The sequence below is a fragment of the Typopeltis vanoorti genome, chromosome 4 (genome assembly GCF_054136105.1).
Source record: "Typopeltis vanoorti isolate ZY-2024b chromosome 4, IOZ_Tvanoo_1.0, whole genome shotgun sequence".
In the NCBI taxonomy this organism is placed as follows: Eukaryota; Metazoa; Arthropoda; class Arachnida; order Uropygi; family Thelyphonidae; genus Typopeltis; species Typopeltis vanoorti.
The window spans coordinates 57,641,157-57,659,428 of NC_143552.1; the positions used below are offsets into that span (position 1 = coordinate 57,641,157).

The 18,272-nt window shown below is 36.2% G+C and overlaps 2 protein-coding genes across 10 annotated transcripts in view; one reads left to right on the forward strand and one right to left on the reverse strand.

The window, feature by feature from the left end:
• Positions 1–13,713, forward strand: part of Gycbeta100B (guanylate cyclase soluble subunit beta-1-like) — a 122,823-nt gene extending 109,110 nt beyond the window's left edge. The window contains exon 8 of the mRNA XM_090391801.1: positions 13,572–13,713. Within this exon, the coding sequence (XP_090247927.1) occupies positions 13,572–13,713 (142 nt within the window). The remainder of the gene's footprint in view (positions 1–13,571) is intronic.
• Positions 1–18,272, reverse strand: part of LOC150107333 (L-aminoadipate-semialdehyde dehydrogenase-phosphopantetheinyl transferase) — a 169,965-nt gene that overhangs the window by 71,854 nt on the left and 79,839 nt on the right. For 2 of the 9 annotated variants that reach the window (XR_016548191.1, XR_016548190.1), the window contains exon 6: positions 14,674–14,835. The exons of 3 other annotated variants lie outside the window; for them this stretch is intronic. Coding sequence is in view for 1 of the 6 variants with exons in the window: in XM_090391196.1 (XP_090247322.1) it covers positions 14,776–14,835 (60 nt within the window). In the remaining 5 variants the exon portion in view is untranslated. Of the gene's footprint in view, positions 1–13,314; positions 13,682–14,352; positions 14,836–18,272 lie in introns of those variants that run through there. 4 more of the 9 variants (XM_090391193.1, XM_090391192.1, XM_090391196.1 and 1 more) reach the window with 4 other exon arrangements.

An 18,272-nucleotide genomic window follows, 5' to 3' on the forward strand; every position in this document is an offset into this window, starting at 1 on the left:
TTGGCCTTTGGGCTGAAGTTCTTCTGATGAATGTTTCCCAAATTTGGGGCAGTCTCATGCATCCAAATTTGTTGAGGTTTGGCTTGTTCCTAAGGGGCTGAGACTGATTCCATGAATAGTCTTTCATATTTGAACTTGCTGCGGTTTATTACTGTGGCGAGTATCCAGAGCATGGTCTGCAAGCCCAGAGTGGCTGTACTGGTGAAATCGGATGTAGTCCTTGTGTTCTGAGATTCTGATATTTGCTGTCCTGCCTGTTTGGCCAAAGTAGGACAATTTACAGCTGCAAGAGACCTGGTATACACCCAGTAGGTCTAGGGGAAGTGGTTGGTCTTTAGTGGAGAGGATAAGGGATGCCAATTTTCTATGTGGTCTGTAACAAGTGGTCAAGTCATGTTTTTTTAGGATTTTGTTCATTTTTTTCTGAGGTGCCTCAGATGTAGGGAATAGTGATGGATTTAAAGTAATCTTTTTTGTGAAGGGGGGGGGGGGGGTGGATAACTGGTTTAGGGGTTTTTTGGATTTTTTTTTTGGGTGGAAGGTAGCAATTGGCTGAGAAAGTGTCAAGGATGTGATTTAGTTCAGTGGTTAAGGCTTGATCATTTGAACAGATTAGTTTGCCCTGTTGAAGTGTCTTAACTCCATATTGTTGTGAAGGGAGGGGGGTGATGGGATTGTTGGTGAATGTATCTGCCTGTATGAGTGGGTTTTCTATAAACTGAGAAAACCAAGGTTCCATCAGGTTGGTGGGTGACTAGTGTGTCTAGGATGGGGAGGTTATTGTTTTTCTCTTTTTCCAGGGTGTTGGTTGTTTTAAGTGTGTTAGGAAGGAGAGGAGTGAATCCGGGCCATGTGGCCAAATAGCAAACACATCATCAACGTAACGAAGCCATATGGTAGGTTTTTGTGGGGGCTGAGTTTAAGGCTTTCTCTTCAAAAGTCTCTATAAAGAAGTTGGCCAAGGGTGGGGAAAGTGGTGAACCCATGGCTGCCCCCTCTATCTGTTTGTAGAATTTTTCCTGCCAAACGAAATAGCCCGAGTTCATGCTATTTCGTAAGGTTTCCATACTGGCTTTGAAGTGGGCTGAGTTTTTTATATGTGATGGTGTGTTGCCATAGTGTGAGAGCACTTTGGCTAAATGCTTAGCTAGTTTGTAAGTGGGGGAATCAATGCCATCCACTATGGGACGTAATGGCACATTTTTTTATGTATTTTTGGGAGCCCATATATACTGGGGGGGGGGGGGGGTCTAGAGTTATATGGTTTTAGTTTGTTGGTAATCTCCACAGGCCAAGAAGTGACCTTCTTAAGGAGCCTATGGAGTTTTCTAACGTGAGTTGGTGGGATTGTATTCAATGTTGAGGTAAGTACCTTGATCTAATAGTAAAGCCTTAAGCTTACCTGTGTAGTCATTATGATTGAGTACCACAGTGTACTCAATCATAATGACCGCTTTGGTGATAACTATTTCTTTTTCTTCAATTCTTGTAGTGACTTGTATTCACTAATGGATATGTCATTGTTTGGTAGTTTTGCTTTTGTGAGAACATAGGCTACATCCAATCTAATATCGTTGGCGATGTGGTTTGGAAGGTGGCGAATCCTGCGTTCAATCTGGATCATTAATTCATTGGCTGGTAATTTCCTAGGAGAAATGGCGAAGTTGTGACCAAGTGACAAAGCGTTGAGTGCTTCAGGCTTTAAGATAACTGAAGAAAAGTTAACTAGTGTTGCTTTGTAGTTTAGGTTTGGACATAGAGTTCTTTTTCAATTTATCAAACTTCTTGATATGTCAACTCCGTATTCGTTCGAATTCTTTATTTGCCGCAGTACACAAGACGTCATGTAGAAATGACCAAAGCTCGCCATTAAGCATATTTGAAAGCTCGTTCTCTAGCGCTAAAATAGCTCTGTTTATGTCGGCTAGGGAACCGCGTGTAGCGGTAATTTGCTCCCGAAGTAAAGCTTGGCTCACCAGGTTGTAGATATGGAGAGCTTTCTGTGAACTGAAATGGTGCTTAAATTTTACACAATTTGGGATGACTTGATTATCCCAGTAGCATTTTAAGAAGGTCAGACGATTCAGTTGTCTGGATAACTTCAGCTTCAGTTTACCGTAATGCGTAATGCCTTGCGTGCGAAGGAATCTCCATGGATGATCGTAATTCTTGTAGAAAGGCTTATATGCTGGTTAAACATGATAACTAATAATTAAGGAATTGACAGCATACACTAGAAATATAAATTTAATCAACTTTAATATACACTTTCCAATATTTCGGCAACGTCACATTGCCATCTTCTTGAGAACTTAAAATAAAGACAAGTGCATGCAAGTACTACATAACAGCAAATGAGAAAAGAAGCGAGGTACCGTTTCCCTAAAGTCGTGATGGTGCCCCCCTGGCGGGCTATATTGGTAGTTCTTGGCCTTTGGGCTGAAGTTCTTCTGATGAATGTTTCCCAAATTTGGGGCAGTCTCATGCATCCAAATTTTGAGGTTTGGCATGTTCCTAAGGGCTGAGGTTGATTCCATGAATAGTCTTTCATATTTGAACTTGCTGCAGTTTATTACTGTGACTTTCTTCCAACTTATTCTGTGGCGAGTATCCAGAGCATGGTCTGCAAGCCCAGAGTGGCTGTACTGGTAAAATCGGATGTAGTCCTTGTGTTCTGAGATTCTGATATTTGCTGTCCTGCCTGTTTGGCCAAAGTAGGACAATTTACAGCTGCAAGGGACCTGGTATACACCCGGTAGGTGTAGGGGAAGTGGTTGGTCTTTAGTGGAGCGGATAAGGGATGCCAATTTTCTATGTGGTCTGTAACAAGTGGTCAAGTCATGTTTTTTTACGATTTTGTTGATTTTTTTCGAGGTGCCTCGGATGTAGGGAATGGTGATGGATTTAGAGTAATCCTTTTTGTGGAGGGGGGGTTGTGGATAACTGGTTTAAGTATTTTTTGGGGGGTTAGCCATTGGCTGAGAAAGTGTCAAGGATGTGATTTAGTTCAGTGGTTATCTTGAATCAGTTATCTTGACGCCTGAAGGACTCAACGCTCTGTCACATGGTCACAACTTCGCCATTGCTCCTAGGAAATTACCGGCCGAGGAATTAATGATCCAGATTGAACGCGGGATTCGCCACCTTCCAAACCACATCGCCAACGATATTAGATTGGATGTAGCCTGTGTTCTCACAAAAGCAAAACCACCAAAAACCAACATATCCATTAGTGAATACAAGTCACTACAAGAATTGAAGAAAAACAAAGAAATAGTTATCACCAAAGCGGATAAGGGGAACGCCACTGTGGTACTCAATCATAATGACTACACAGGTAAGCTTAAGGCTTTACTATTAGATCGAGGTACTTACCTCCCCATTGAATACAATCCCACCTGAGTTCATGGTGAAATGAAATAGGACTGAGATGCTAGGAGAAAATATGGCTTGGATGAGGTCTAAGGTATCTTTTGAGTGGGACACTGGTGAATAAGGAGGAGACATCAAAACTGACCATTATGTCATTGTTTTGGACCATGAGGTTTTTCTATACTGGCTTTAAAGTGGGCTGAGTTTTTCATGTGTGAAGGCATGTTGCTAGTATATTGTGTGAGTACTTTGGCTAATTTGTATGTGGGTGAATCAATGCCATCCAGAATGGGATGTAACGGCACATTCTGTTTATGGATTTTTGGTAGTCCATATATTCAAGGGGGGGGGGGAGGGGAGTCTACAGTTATAAGGATGTAGTCCTCGTGTTCAGATATCCTGATGTTGGCTGGGCCGACATCATATTCTTTGAAATTCTCTGTCTGCTGAAGTGTTCGAGATAGATAGCGGAAAGGATCGTCCAAAAGTCAAGGTTCAGCAATGCGGCAAGCTCTTCTTCGAGCACACAGATAGTTTCATTGGTGTCAGCCAGGAGAATGCAGATGGCAGCAACATACCAAAAGTATACAAGGTCCCTTGCAATTGTAAACTGTTGTACCATGGCCAAATAAGCAGGACAGCCAACATCAGGATATCTGAACACGAGGACTACATCCGGTTCCACCAATACAGCCACTCAGGACTTGATGACCATGCTTTTGACACCTACCACAGGATATGCTGGAAGAAGGCCACTTTATTACACCACAGTAAATAAAAGTATGAAAGACTATTCAGCGAATCTGCTTCAGCTTTGAAAAAACTCTCCAACCTTAACAAATCTGGGTGCATGAGACTGCCCAAAATCTGGGAAGCAGACATTCTAAGAACTTCAGCCCAACAGCCAAGACAACCCAATTTAGTTCACTGGGGTCACTGTTTAGGACTCTAGGTCCAACTTTTGTTGCCTTTATTCAGTTTCTCAGTGTTAGTGCCTGCGTGCACATATCATTGTTTTTTTGTGATCCCTGATAATGGCAATGTAACTTTGCTGAAATAAAGTATTAATTAAAGTTTTTTTATAATTAATATTCTAGTATACATTATCATTTTCTAAAAAATTAAAAGCTATGTATAATCAACATGTAACCTTTTCTACAAGAGATTGTTGAAGAAAGTTTTTTCTGCAACTATCTCTGATCCTGAAGGTTGTGAAGATACTCCACACATAAACTTTTGTTTGCATTCACAGTTGAATAAAGGATTAAACAAGAATATAATTTAATGTGGAGTAACATGTGTGCATTGATATTTTATAGCTGAAATGAATCGCTGAGTTTGAAATCCATTTGCACTCTCATCACATGATATTTATATATTTCATACAGTATTAGATTTGTGAATAAAATAAAAAAAAGGAAGAGCTGTGAAGTTTAAATCATGTTTACACATTCTTAAATTTCAGTTTTAAATAGATTTTGTGATCAAAATTCTGGTTAAATCTGAGAAAGAAGCTCCCATCAATCAGAGAAAAAGAAAAAACATTTTGCTATTTGCTACTACTTGCCTGTGCAAACAAAGATTTTTTTATTGATTACTATTATCAAAAATTAAAGAGATCATCTTTAAAAAGTCCCATTTAGGAATGATATAGCTCTTTCAAGCATCAAACATAATTTTTATGTTGGGTTTAAATAATAAAGTTGAAGTATGTTATTAAAAATTTTGTAAACACTTTTAGTTGTAAATAAATACTATTATATACTTCTCTAATACCATGTTTTTGTGTTTCCTTTTCATAACTGCTGTTAATGAAATGATGTGATAGAAATTTTGCCGACCTTGTTGGCCGAATGGATAGCATATCCACCGTCCAGACAAAAGGCTGCAGGTTCAAATCCCACCATGGGCATGGATGTTTGTGATTGTCTGTGGAAATACCAGTGGTGGTCGGCAGTAGATGGCGTTGGTGTAGTTGCGGTCAGTTGGTGATTGAATGATGGAGACAGAGTTGTAGAGCAGGTGCCCTCCCTCGATGAGTCCTTGGACTCCCTGGAGGTGTCAAATAATAATAATAATAATAAATACCACTCCCAGATCTTTAACAGCTATTACCACCAGTGTATCATATAAATATTGCACACTTCTATGGCATGAAAAATGTTAGAAAGCCGCATTGGAATAGAGAATGAAGGCCAACACTGCAGAAATTTTTATCAGAGTAAGCATTTGAATCAGGAAATAGTCATCTGTATCATCTACCATGGAAAAGAAAACTAGAAATGATAGAAGTCATCTAACTTGGATGCACTGTAATGAATGCCAAAGGCCACAAACTAGGAAATGATAAGGAAAGGATATCCTGTAAAAAAAAAAAAAGGCAGCTTAGATGAGCTTATTGTCAGAGTTACCAAGACCTCACATTTTGATATACTTGGAAGAACTGGTTAGAAAAGGTCCAGACTGTTAGAGAGAATGGCAAGGATTTTCTGGTATTCTGATTGGTGAGTAGATGACTGGTGACAATTCACTGCTTAATAACAAATATTTCATCTCTTCCAGCTTGGTCAGCTGAAGAAGTGAAAAAGAGAAACAGTTGGAGTTGAGAATTTTAAAGTATACAAAGAAGATGACCTCAATATTTGTGTAGTTTATGTGTAGAAAATTAAGCCTCAGGGACAAAGAGATTGGAGTGATTGTAAAGATTGTGCTGTTTCTATGACTATGAGAGTCATAAAAACAGCTAACAAATGCAATGGAATACAAGGAAATTTCGAGCAAGCATCAAAGAGAGTGATTCCAGGTTTGGCATTCTCTGGATGAACAATATAAGTACCAGTTTTGTAGTGGAGGAAACCGTGAAGAACATAATTCATATAGTAGTTGCAAGGTGAGGTTCAGGAAAGAACAGTAAAAAGAGAACGTCATGTTTTGTTGTCTGTAAGTAGTGGTGCACATAATTTTGTTTGAGTTTAAAAGGCTACACAAAACGATCACTTCACCAATTTTTTTTAAACATAATGGTATTATTTAAGGAAATTAATAATGTATACTATATATTAATTAGAAAAAACTTTTTCAATTAATATTTCTGATATTTTGACAAAGTCAAATTGCTGTCTTCAGGGAACAAGGAACAGATTGATATGTGCACACATGTACTATATAGGATAACTATCACTGAAGCAGAAACAACAAAGGTGAGTCTAAAGTCCTAAAATAGTGTTCCCCTAGTAGATTGGGATGGGTGTTCTTGGCTCTTGGGCTGAAGTTCTGAGAATCACTGCTTCCCAGATTTGAGGCAGTTTTATACAGCCATATTAATTGAAGTTAGGGCCTTAAGGCCAAGGCTGATTCCTGGAACAGTCTTTCATATTTGAATTTGTTTCTGTGGAGTAAAGTGGCATTTTTCCATAGTATCTTGTGGTGGGTGGATGTTCCAAAGCATGGTCAGCAAGCCCTGAGTGACTAGTGGTAAAACCAGATGTAGCCTTTGTGTATGGTAATTCTGATGTTGGCTACCCTGCCTATACAGGGTAGTTCAAAATTCCATGTACAAACTTTGAGGGGGAGGTAGAGAACATCAAAATCAACCATATTCACATAGGAAAGCATGACCGGAAACGCCACCGGAAGGTACTAACAGGGACACAAAGATACAGAAATAACACAATGCAGTAAGTAGTGTAAAAAACTTTATTAGGCATAACTGAACAGTTCAATAGTAGTTGGATACATAATATGATAAATGAGGTGCACATCTGCCATCTCAGCATTCGTAAATATAGTAATAAATTCCGTGTAATATCTGTTCTGGAGGGAGCAGGGGAGGAAGGATTGGAGTTTTAATATTCTTTAGATTTGGCAGGGATTGTAGCCAGTGGCTAAGGTGTTACAAATGTGTTCATGTTCAGTGGAGAGATCATTATTATACTCAACGACAAAGGCAGTTTTGCTCTTTTGTACAGAGTTTAATGATCCCATACCATTGGGAAGGGGTTGACTGTTGATGAATCTGCCTGTGTGTTTTCAGTAAACTGAGAATGCCAAGGATCCATCCGGTTGGAGTGTAATTAAGATGTCTAAGGAAGGGGAGACTGTTGTTTTTTCTTTCTCCAAGGTGAATTTCTGTATTTACTCAAATATAACTCTCTTCTTTTTCTCCAAAATTAAAGTTAAAAAATCGTGGCGCAAGATATATGCAGGAATTTTTGGAAACTAAAGTTTTGCAAGAAAAAACTAAATTGACTTAGTTTAGTAAGTTTAGTAGACTCTGTAACGTGCCACTGGATACGTTTCTTTTCTGGAATACTGTCCCCCAAACTTGCTAATGTCTTTCAGACAACAAATCTCCAATCTATCTCACCAATCTATTATTTATCTTCCTCATCTTGTACACCAACTGAGCATGTGATAATTAAATCCTCAGTATTCATTATAATTGATAATTAATTGATAATTGCTCACATTATTTATAAAATAAATGCATTTAAATGTCTACTTTAAATTGGCCACTCCATCACGCGATATATCTGAATCTTTTAGATACTATGCTTCTGTAATTAAATTAATCATTTTTGGTGAAATCATGTCCCAAGTTATGAAAATCCAGTTGCACAACAGTTCTAATGATGGTCTCTTAATCCACCCCCAAGCAATCCAAAATTGAGAAGTCAAAGCCTTCACTCTGACAATTCCTCTACTGGTTGCTTCCATCTCTATGCATATGATTGGTGCGGTATTAACAAAAGATCACGTGACTCAATGACAAGGGGCAAGCCGACAATTGTTGAGATGATATGCTGATTCTCTTGAACTGAATTCCAAAATATCTGAAACTGCCATAACAACATTCACTATCTATTTCTTAAAGTTATAAACTTTTTTCTTGTGCAAACTATTTGCAAAACTTTTTAATTTCTTTTATCATAAAGTAAAATCAGGGATGTGAAGTATATGCGAGTCACATTCGAGTAAATATGATAGTCCTTTTTTAAAAAAAAAAAAAAAAAAATTCTGCCCACTTTAAGCCCACCAGGGGCACTATTTTGAAACTTTTGACTTACCTTTGTTGTTTCTGCTGCAGTTATACTTACCCTATGTGCATGTAGACATATCAATTTGTTATTTGCTCCCTGAAGATGACAATTCAACTTTGGAAAAATATCAGAAGCATTAACTTAAAAAGGTTTTTTTTTTTCTAATTAATAAGTATGCATTGTTAATTTTCTTAAATAATAATGTTATGGATGACCAATGTATAAGCCTTTCCACCAAAATTACAAAGTTTTTTTGTTTTTTTTTTTAGGGGTGGGGGGGGGGTATTGTGTGCTTTTTACTGTATTTTATGGGAAGTCTTTTTTCTCAATTTAAACGTTAATATGTTGTTTTTCATGGTATTGGAGAGACAAGTTAGAACAGTTGTGCATAGTGTGAAGATGCTCATAGACGTCTCTAAAAAGACAGTGACCATCCTGGTCATAACATGACATCAATAGCATTCCATCTTACATTGTTATTATGAGGACACTGTAATCATGATCTGGCACTTGATCTGCCAGATTGTGATGTGATTACACAGTGGGCATTGTGGATTACCACAATGTCTGACATGCCTTTGAAAGGTATCATTTCCAGTGCATTGTAAGAAGAGGAGAGTGATAGGGAAACTTAATGCCTGCTCTGCAAATCAAACATGGCATCAGCTACTCCAATCTCCAATAAACAAGGCTTTTTCAAACAAAGTTCATCATTTACTCATCATGATTACATGGTAATCTTTGTTTACCTTTGAACAAAGATCCTTTGATTAAATTACGTTTGTTATAATATTTTATTTGATAAATGCTTACAATAAAGACCAGTTCCATCATCATCATTATTAAAAATTTCTTAGGCATAATCCTTCTTTCATCAAAAAACTGTTATATAACTAGAATATGCATTAAAATTATTAAGACTCATCAGCTAACGCCTCACTAAACCACCAATACGAGTATACTTATCATGTTCTACTACTCATCACAACATTTTCCACTGTTCCATTTATTGCTCTCCTGCTACTCCTTAATTTGATAAACCCACTCACCAACTTAAGCCTTTATCATATCTTCTTTACCTATCCACCAATCTTAGAAATTTACATTGTCTTAATCTAATCCCATAACCAACATCCCGGAGACCTGTGATACTATCATTTTCATCTCTGGACCCTGTCTAATTTCAAAATTATAATATAAGTGATTAAATTTACACACAACAGTGCAGAACAGTGTTCAAGATCCATCCTGTAAAGTCACACAATTATCTTATTATATCTACTTGTCAGTCTATTGTTATCAGAGCAGCAATATGTCATGCTGTATTCACAACTTTTGCAATCCATTCTTTGAACTTCAGGTCTCTATCAACATCACTGCCAAATTTCCAATCTCATCCACCTCTGGGGCATAGTTTCCTAATACAGTACATGGTCTTACACTTCTGTACTCCAAAATGCCTTACGGGTAAATTAAAAATGCCAAATCCACTCATCTCTCCAAGCTGAAAGCCTATTTAAACTTTCTTGAAGGTACTTCAGACTTCAATATTTTCTTATGACTCTCCCCAACATGAGTAAACAGCTGAATATCCCCTTTCAAATAACACGGAATATTAATAATCAATCAGTCAATGAGCACAGTCAGTGAGCAGTGACCCCAAAACAGAACCCTGTAACATGCCACTGGATACATTTCTTTTCTGGAAAACTGTCCCCTTCATGAGAAGGGGACAGTTGCTGATGTCTTTCAGACAACCAATCTATCTCACCAATCTATTATTTATCTTCCTCATCTTGTACACCAACTGAGCATGTGATAATCTGGCAAATGTTTTTGCAAAGTCCAAAAATTTTGCTGTTTGTGAGGCTTTCTAAATTTATCAAGCATGTTCATCACTTTTCTAGAAACACAAGTAGACTGTAAAAATCACTTTACAAATCGATGCTGACTACTTCAGAGAATCCTAAATAAATCAACGAAGTCCTGTATTATAGCTCTAAAGAATCTCTTAAATATTTCAATAACATCTGCATAGCCCTAACCAGTCTTTCCAATACATTAACAATATCTGCATATATAACACTTGTATAAAACTGGAAATCCCTGTCTCAGCACCTCATGTACAGCAGTGCTATTCCATCCTCATTCTGCTACTTTAGAATTTGTTCTGAGACTCTCATTAAACAACCAGACAAAGGCAGAGTCAACTCTTCTTTCCATGCTCCCCAAAAATATCTATGATTAAAGAAAATGAACTTTATGCACCACAATATACTCTCGGATGACTTCCCACTTATAGCAATCAAAGTTCAACATCTCAACTACTGAGAGTGGGAGGTCCTTCAATTTCCTTATAGATTTGATCTGGCAACTTCCATCAGTCTGGCCCAAAAGAAGGCTTTGATGGCTAATTTAGTATTAAATCTAAATTTCTAATTAAATCATTAGAAATAAGCAATGTTGAGGTAAAAATCAGTCATCTACTGATGGCTTTATGGACAGCATGTTACATTCTGCAACATAGACCTTAAATCATTCATGGAATGACAGGGACAAATGTCTCTAACATTTGTCCCTGTCATTCAATGAATGATTTAAGGTCCCTTCAACATAATCTTTAAACAAATGTTTAAAGATTATGTTGAACAAAAATTTTTAACGATCTCTTTCATTTGTATACCATGTGACAAAAAACTGGCAAAGTTTATAATCTCATATGTTTACAGTAGTTCATTTTGGATGTACCATCCAATGCAATTTCCAAGATGTCAATTTACCAGAACAACCCGACATTTGGGAAGTATCAGGTTGTTTCTATATTTTGCTTTGAAATTTCCCAAACCCTGCATCTCACTCACACACAGAGAGAGAGAGTGTGCATGTTTTAGGCACACATTTTTATGTGCAAGCTACCGAGATATACCAATGATGAATCATTAGTATTAATATCAAAATGAATCAATATTATATACCAATTCATTTTTAAAGTTTTGGGTGCAGGAGTTTTATCCAAAAGAGGTATCCACATTGCATGTTCATTTTGATGTCACCCAGACACTTGTTACTGAGACAGCAGGACACATCTATGCAATCTTAGCCAAAGACTTCTGGTCACATATGGTGCACCATCAGTCTACACAAGTGAGTCAATAATGCTAAAGCCATTTTGTTTCATGGTAATTATTATGATATACAGTGCAACATGTTTGTGTTAAAATTTGTTTTATAACTGGGATACAGCTAGTAATCATCATATGGTTTACTTAATGCATTGAGCTGTTCCTACGGGATTTACAGTCTTTGAAGACCTCCGCTGATTACAAAAAAGGGAAGAACATCAATCAACAGTGATCCAGGCTTTGGATGACCATCAGTGTTGAGAAATGATGAAAGTGAGAAAAAATTCAACTGTTTCAAAATGATTACCAGTTATATATGTAAGAAAGCAAAAGGATGGGTACAACTCCATTTTAACTGAAGATTTGTAAAACAAAATGTTTTATTTTGTGGCTAGTTGCTGTTTGACATTATAACAAGTATCATGTGTTTTGTGCATATTGGGGGGGGGGGGAGCTTTGATGTGGTTTGATTGGTACTGCAAGCATAAAAAGGTATGAGGCCAGCATACTAAGTCTGTAAAGTTGTGTTCTCTGGCCAGCATGTCTATTTTTCAGGATGAAAATGCTCGAGTTTCTGGGGGGGGGAAGATTCCTACTATTTCTGCATGAAATCATACCTAGCTCACCTTCAACTGAATTCTCTTATAAAGGTTACTTCAATCCTAGATAGTATTTAATCCCAGATCTTTCCAATTAAAGGGCATGTGTTAGATCTTTCAACTGCACCACAGACACACTGAATTTTTTTTTTTCCTTCCCCGCAAACAGTACAAACAAAAAGCAAGTTCCATATTCACTACTTTGTCTTTTTTTTTTTTTTTTTTTTTTGAAAGTTCTTTTAACTTGGTTATACTATGAATTAAAGATGCCAAGAAATTATATTCTTGGTTTCATCCTTTATCCAAGTATAAGCAAATAAAGTCTGCATATTAAGTAACTTCATGCTTAGGCTACTTCTATATAGAGGCTAATGACTTCACATCAATTACCTCAGTATCCCATAATGCAAGCATATATCCTTACAGACACATATAATGCTATGCATTATGAGAGAGGGCCATTATCCAGACTAGTTACATTTATCTCTAATCTAGAGTATTTTAGTAATAACGTACGACACTTTCTGGGTCTGGCTCACTGTTGAGACCTCGATAAAGATTGAAACTGGTCAGGGTAGTGGCTCTTTCCATAATGCATAGCATTATACACATCTGAAAAGATGTGTGCTGTGCATTATGGGATACTAAGGCAATTGATGTGAAATCATTAGCCTCTATATCCAAGTAGCTCAGTCGTGAAGTTACTTCACGTGCAAACTTTGTTTGCTTACACTTGGATAAAAGATGAAACCAAGAATATAATTTCTTGGCATATTTAATTCTTACTCTTTTTTGTTTCTCCAAGCTCAAAATATCTTAGCCACAGACTTGATGACAGTCATGTCATTAAATGAAATCTGATGATACTTTTGGACATCTTAAAAATGGATTCTGATTACTGTTTCCATCAGTAGCAATAAGTAAGTCAAAGCCTTTTTTCTGAAAAAGGGATTTACTTTGTAAAAAATTAAATAAAGTCTGAATTCTGAAAGTTTTTGTGTAATCATATTAATGCAGACATTTTTTAAAATAAACTGTGCATATGTATTCTGGTGTAAATTAATATAATTTTGGAAAATTTCTAAAACCTAGGATGTGTCAACAGCATTGCAACTGCACCGTATGTGTGTGTACATACAAACGTAACATGTAGATGCACAAAATATCCTGTATTATAAATGTATAAATAATTTATTAACAATTCAACAAGGAAAATCTAAAATGAGGAGAGAAAAAAAAAAAAGCTAGAAAACAGAAATCCATGGGAGTAACAAATTACTCCCACCCCCTCAAATTTTTTCTAAGAATAGGAACAGTAAAGATTAACATTGCCTTTATATAATTGTAATAGAATTCATTTGCATGTTATACATAATTATATACAGAGAATCCCAGGAATAACAAGATAATTATAACAACATATGTAATTTTCTCTGCAGATGTCTCATGGAGCCTGAGAATTATGATCCTGAATTCCAATTTGAATACCGTGGTCCTGTTCACATGAAAGGAAAAAAGGAACCAATGAAAGTTTGGTTCTTATCCAGAGCTGAAACATCAGAAAAAATTGAAGTACACTAAAACTGTGTTTTTCTGAATTATAGTTATTGTGTAAAATATTTTGTGATGAACTTTTAAATATGTAAAAATATTAAATAAAAAAAATCTTATTTAAGATAAACTTTGTTATGTATGTGTTACAATGATTTTAAAAAAGAATCAGATTTTAACAATATATATGTTACATTTAGTTCTTTTATGAAACAGAAAACTAAGTTATATTTATTCTAAGTTTCCTTAGTATTTTACACTAATTTTAAAGCAGTTTTAAAAATAACTTGACAGGCTAGAATGTTTAACAAAAGATCAATTCAGTGAACAACATCGTAAAACAAATGATGCCAAGCTGGAAGAACAGAGTATAGCTGTATATTATATGCACTATGGAAAAAAAAAAAAAAAATTTCCAAGTATTCCTAAGAAAAGAAATAATTTTGCACTGCAAAAGCTTGTATCTCGTAAATTCATTTCAGACAAATTATGGAGACTACAACCATATTGGAAATAATTAATTTCCCAATGTTTCGACTTTCATATTAAGATCATCATCGGGGATCACACACACACACACACACACACACACACACACACACACACACACACAAGCTATATTACATTTCAAACAGTATGCCAAAGAGACAATGATTTTTACTGGCCTGACCTCTAGTGGAAAAAATAAAAAATAAAATTAAATATCTACATCAAAACTATGCTCTATAACAGTGGTTCCGAAACTTTTTTGATTCACAGCGTCCTTAGTCGGTTCATGGCACCCTTAGTATATCAGGATTTTTCCACGGTACCCAAAGTCAGACATAGGCCTACCTAACAGCTGCAGTGCACAGTTGATGCGGTTAGGTTGGTTAAGTTAAAAAAATAAATGAAACATGTATTTCAAATTCACAAACAATTTACATAAAAAGTATTAAATAAGTACATATTTTGAACAATCAAATCATTGAATAAATAAATCATAATTACTGGGACGGGTGAGCCTGTTGTTCACTGCACATCTCAAATCTTGGAATCAAACTGGACACAGTCACCTCATTTCCTGTTCCACATTGATTTTTGCACGATATATCAACAGTCCGATTCTAAAACCATGAGGATGCCACAGTGCACAGTTTGGGAACCACTGCTCTATAACATCATCAGAGAACAAATTCATATAGTTTTGCAGCAAAAGTGGTGTCCTAATTTAACATGAGAGTTGTTATATTAGAGTTAACTCTTAGATGGAAAGGTTATGTGGATAGATATGTATCTTCCATGTTCTTGGGATTTTTAGACCATCACTGTTGATAAGAATTTCACAGGCCTACTTACAACAGGTGTCTTTCCAGTCAATTCAATGTAGAATATTCAGGGCATGCTCAGAAAGGCTAGATTTACCATAGTTATTAAATTTAATGTGCTGTTTGTGTTCCTTTTTTCAGATAGGAATTGTGCATCCTGTTTCATCTATACAGAGCAAATTACAGGTGCAATGAATATGGTGTACTCCAAGGTGGGTCAGCGGAGGAAGTGAATCCTTGGATGAGCTGAATAAGTTCTTTAATTTTGCAGGAGGTTTCAAGGTGGCATTAAAGTTGTATTTCTGTAGTGTTCTGTTTATTTTAACTGATATCCTTTTAATTTATGGAATGGTTATATTTTTATTGTAATCTAGTTTATTTTTGTTTTTAAGTGGAGTTGTGAAGAATTTTGTTGATAGTATTTTAGCTGTAGCCATTTTTCAGGAAGGTATTGCTGATAACTTTTAATTTATCTTTAAGTGCTTGTTCACTGGAGCAAATCTTCAAAGCTCTGTTTTTTAGTGTGTTAATGACACCTAGTTTTTGTGCTGGGTGGTGGTGATAGGAGTTTATGTGCATACATTGGCCAATATGTGTAGGCTTCCAGTAAACAGTGAAGGAAAGACCACCAGAAAGAAGATGACAAGTATATCTAGAAAAGGAGGTGTGTTCTGACTTTCAATCTCAACAGTGAATTGTATGCATTTGTGTTTGTTTGTTTGTTTAGGCAGCTGAGGAAAGTGTCTAATGTCTGGCAGCCATTGGACCAGATAGCAAAAACACTGTCAATGTATCTAAACCAGACTTTGGGTTTTAAGGAATCTAGAACACGTTGCTCAAAAGCTTCCATATAAAAGTTAGCAATTGGGGGGCGAATAACGGTGAGCCCATGGGTGTGCCTTCTTTTTGAAGGTAGAAAGTGTTTTGCCACACAAAATGGCCAGAACATAGTACATGTGCAAAGAGCACTATGATATCAGGTGGGAAATTGTCCTGTAAAAGAAGAATTGTGTCACTGGGACATTTGTGAAGAGGCAGAGATATCAATACTGACTAATAAATCACTTTTTTCCAGTGTGATGTCTTTAAGTTTGTTTACAAAGTGCTGTGTTTTTAGGAGGGAGAATGACCTATCAGCTCCTTGATTGTTGATGTTTGAGTATTAAACGTTGTCAAGTATAAAATCTCCATAATTCTCACATTCAGCTTTATTTCATTTTTTATAGATGGGAACTATAACTGCATATTTACTGTCTGCATTCGGTTTGGGTGTATGTTTCATTCTGTGCAGGGGATGCCAGTGTCAACGTCCCATCAACTCTATCTCTAATGTTTTGTCCACTGAGTGTACTAATTGAAAGTGAATTTTTTTAATGTACTTCCAGTTAGCACTATTCCAGTGAAATAGAATTCATTATTTCTCTGCTTTCCACTAAGCCTGGTAAAATACAAGCAGCAACTATTTAAACTCTTTAGCCACCAACCACACTAGCTTTTCTTCCTTTTTCATTCCATCTGCTTCTAATTCTCTGAAAAGCTTTCCTCACCAAGTGTTAACCCCATGATCAACCTTTGACTATTTCAGATTATCTAAGTTCCCTTCTTTTTCCTAACCCCGCCACCTGCTAACAAGCAAGGGTTAGGAAAAAGATAGATAGATCCACATATCAGAATGTTAAAGATGCGGGGGGGGGGGGGGAGAAAAGACAAATCCAGATTAGTATCATGGACCATTAACTTCTTTTTCAGAAAATTTGTCACACCTGCTGAATAAAATAAAATAAAATATATATATATAAATAAAAAATCCATCATCACCAAGCCATCATCTTACATCAAGTCAAGTCTAGTCTGTACATGATATTCATGATGAATCGTCATTCATCATGAATCTCATGTACAGAGACCTTGTATATGATGCACATTATGTTTTGAAGCATATTTTTATTAAGTGCATATGCCATCATGCATTGACTTTTAGCCATTTCGATCATTGATTCCATTTCAGCTTTAAGCAGTAAAGGTTTCATCTTTTACCTAACATTTAACAAAATGTCTGGAATAAGTGTACAAAAAGGTATATGGAACTAGTAGAGAACTTCAGAACTAATAAAGTTTTATCTTATAATTAATCATGTTTTTTTTATTATGGAACTCTCAAGAATTTCAACATAATAACCCAAAGAAATCTCAATGTAAAATCAGTATGCTTTATCCTTTCAGTTACACATCGATCAGCATTCATTATTACAAAATTATCGAAACAACTACTGTGTTATAATAAAATTTCAGTTTAATATAAATCAAAATAATCATATTTTTTATGTTGTTTGCAAATGTCAAAAGTATCAGAAATAAGGGAGAAAAAATGGTTTCACTGATTGACTTTATTCGCCCCAAAATCATTGAAATAAGTAAAGCATGGCTGAATGATGATGATGATGATATTCTAGCAGGAATAGAAATGGAAGGAAATAATATTTTTTGCGAGGATAGAAAGGACAAGAAGGAGGGGGGGGGGAGTGCTGCTGATGATAGCAGGGGAAATAAGAGAATGGTCTGAAAAGTTCTCAGCCTTGGCCATAGATGGCGACACTATCAGCAAGATTTCTTTTTTCTAAGTTGGTACATCTGTCATAAGCATTCATGTGAAATTACAAGTGGTTCTATCAAGTAGCTTGTTTTATACAGCTGTCTGAAGCAAAAGCGTTGTCTGTATCCCTTGAAATGGATAAAATTGAGTATCTTGCGGTTATAAAATTCTTTGTAAAAGAAGGTTTAATGCCAAAAGAAATTCGTTCGAAGTTCAAAAAAGTTTATGGGCACTCTTCTCCTTGATTAAGAAATGGGCTACCAACTTTAAACATGGCTGTACCAGCCTTGAAGATGATCCACGTGAAGAACGTCCAAAAAGTGTAACTATACCAGAAATCATTGATCAAGTGCAAAATATGGTATTGGATGACCGGTGAGTCAAAGTGCGTGAAATTGCTGAGACTATAGGCATTTCAAAAGAATGTGTAGGATGTATTTTGCATGAAGAATTGCATATGAAAAAGCTTTGCAAGATGAGTGCCGAGAGTGCTCACAGTCGATCAAAAACGCACTCGGATGAAAATCTCTGAACAGTGCTTGGAGCATTTTAACAAGAATAAAACTGATTTTGTGCGTCAATTTATTACTATGGATGAGACTTGGATTCTCCATTGCATGCCAGAATTCAAAACAGTGGACAGAAGCTGGTTGTTCAGCACCAAAGAAGATAAAGTTGGTTCCATCAGC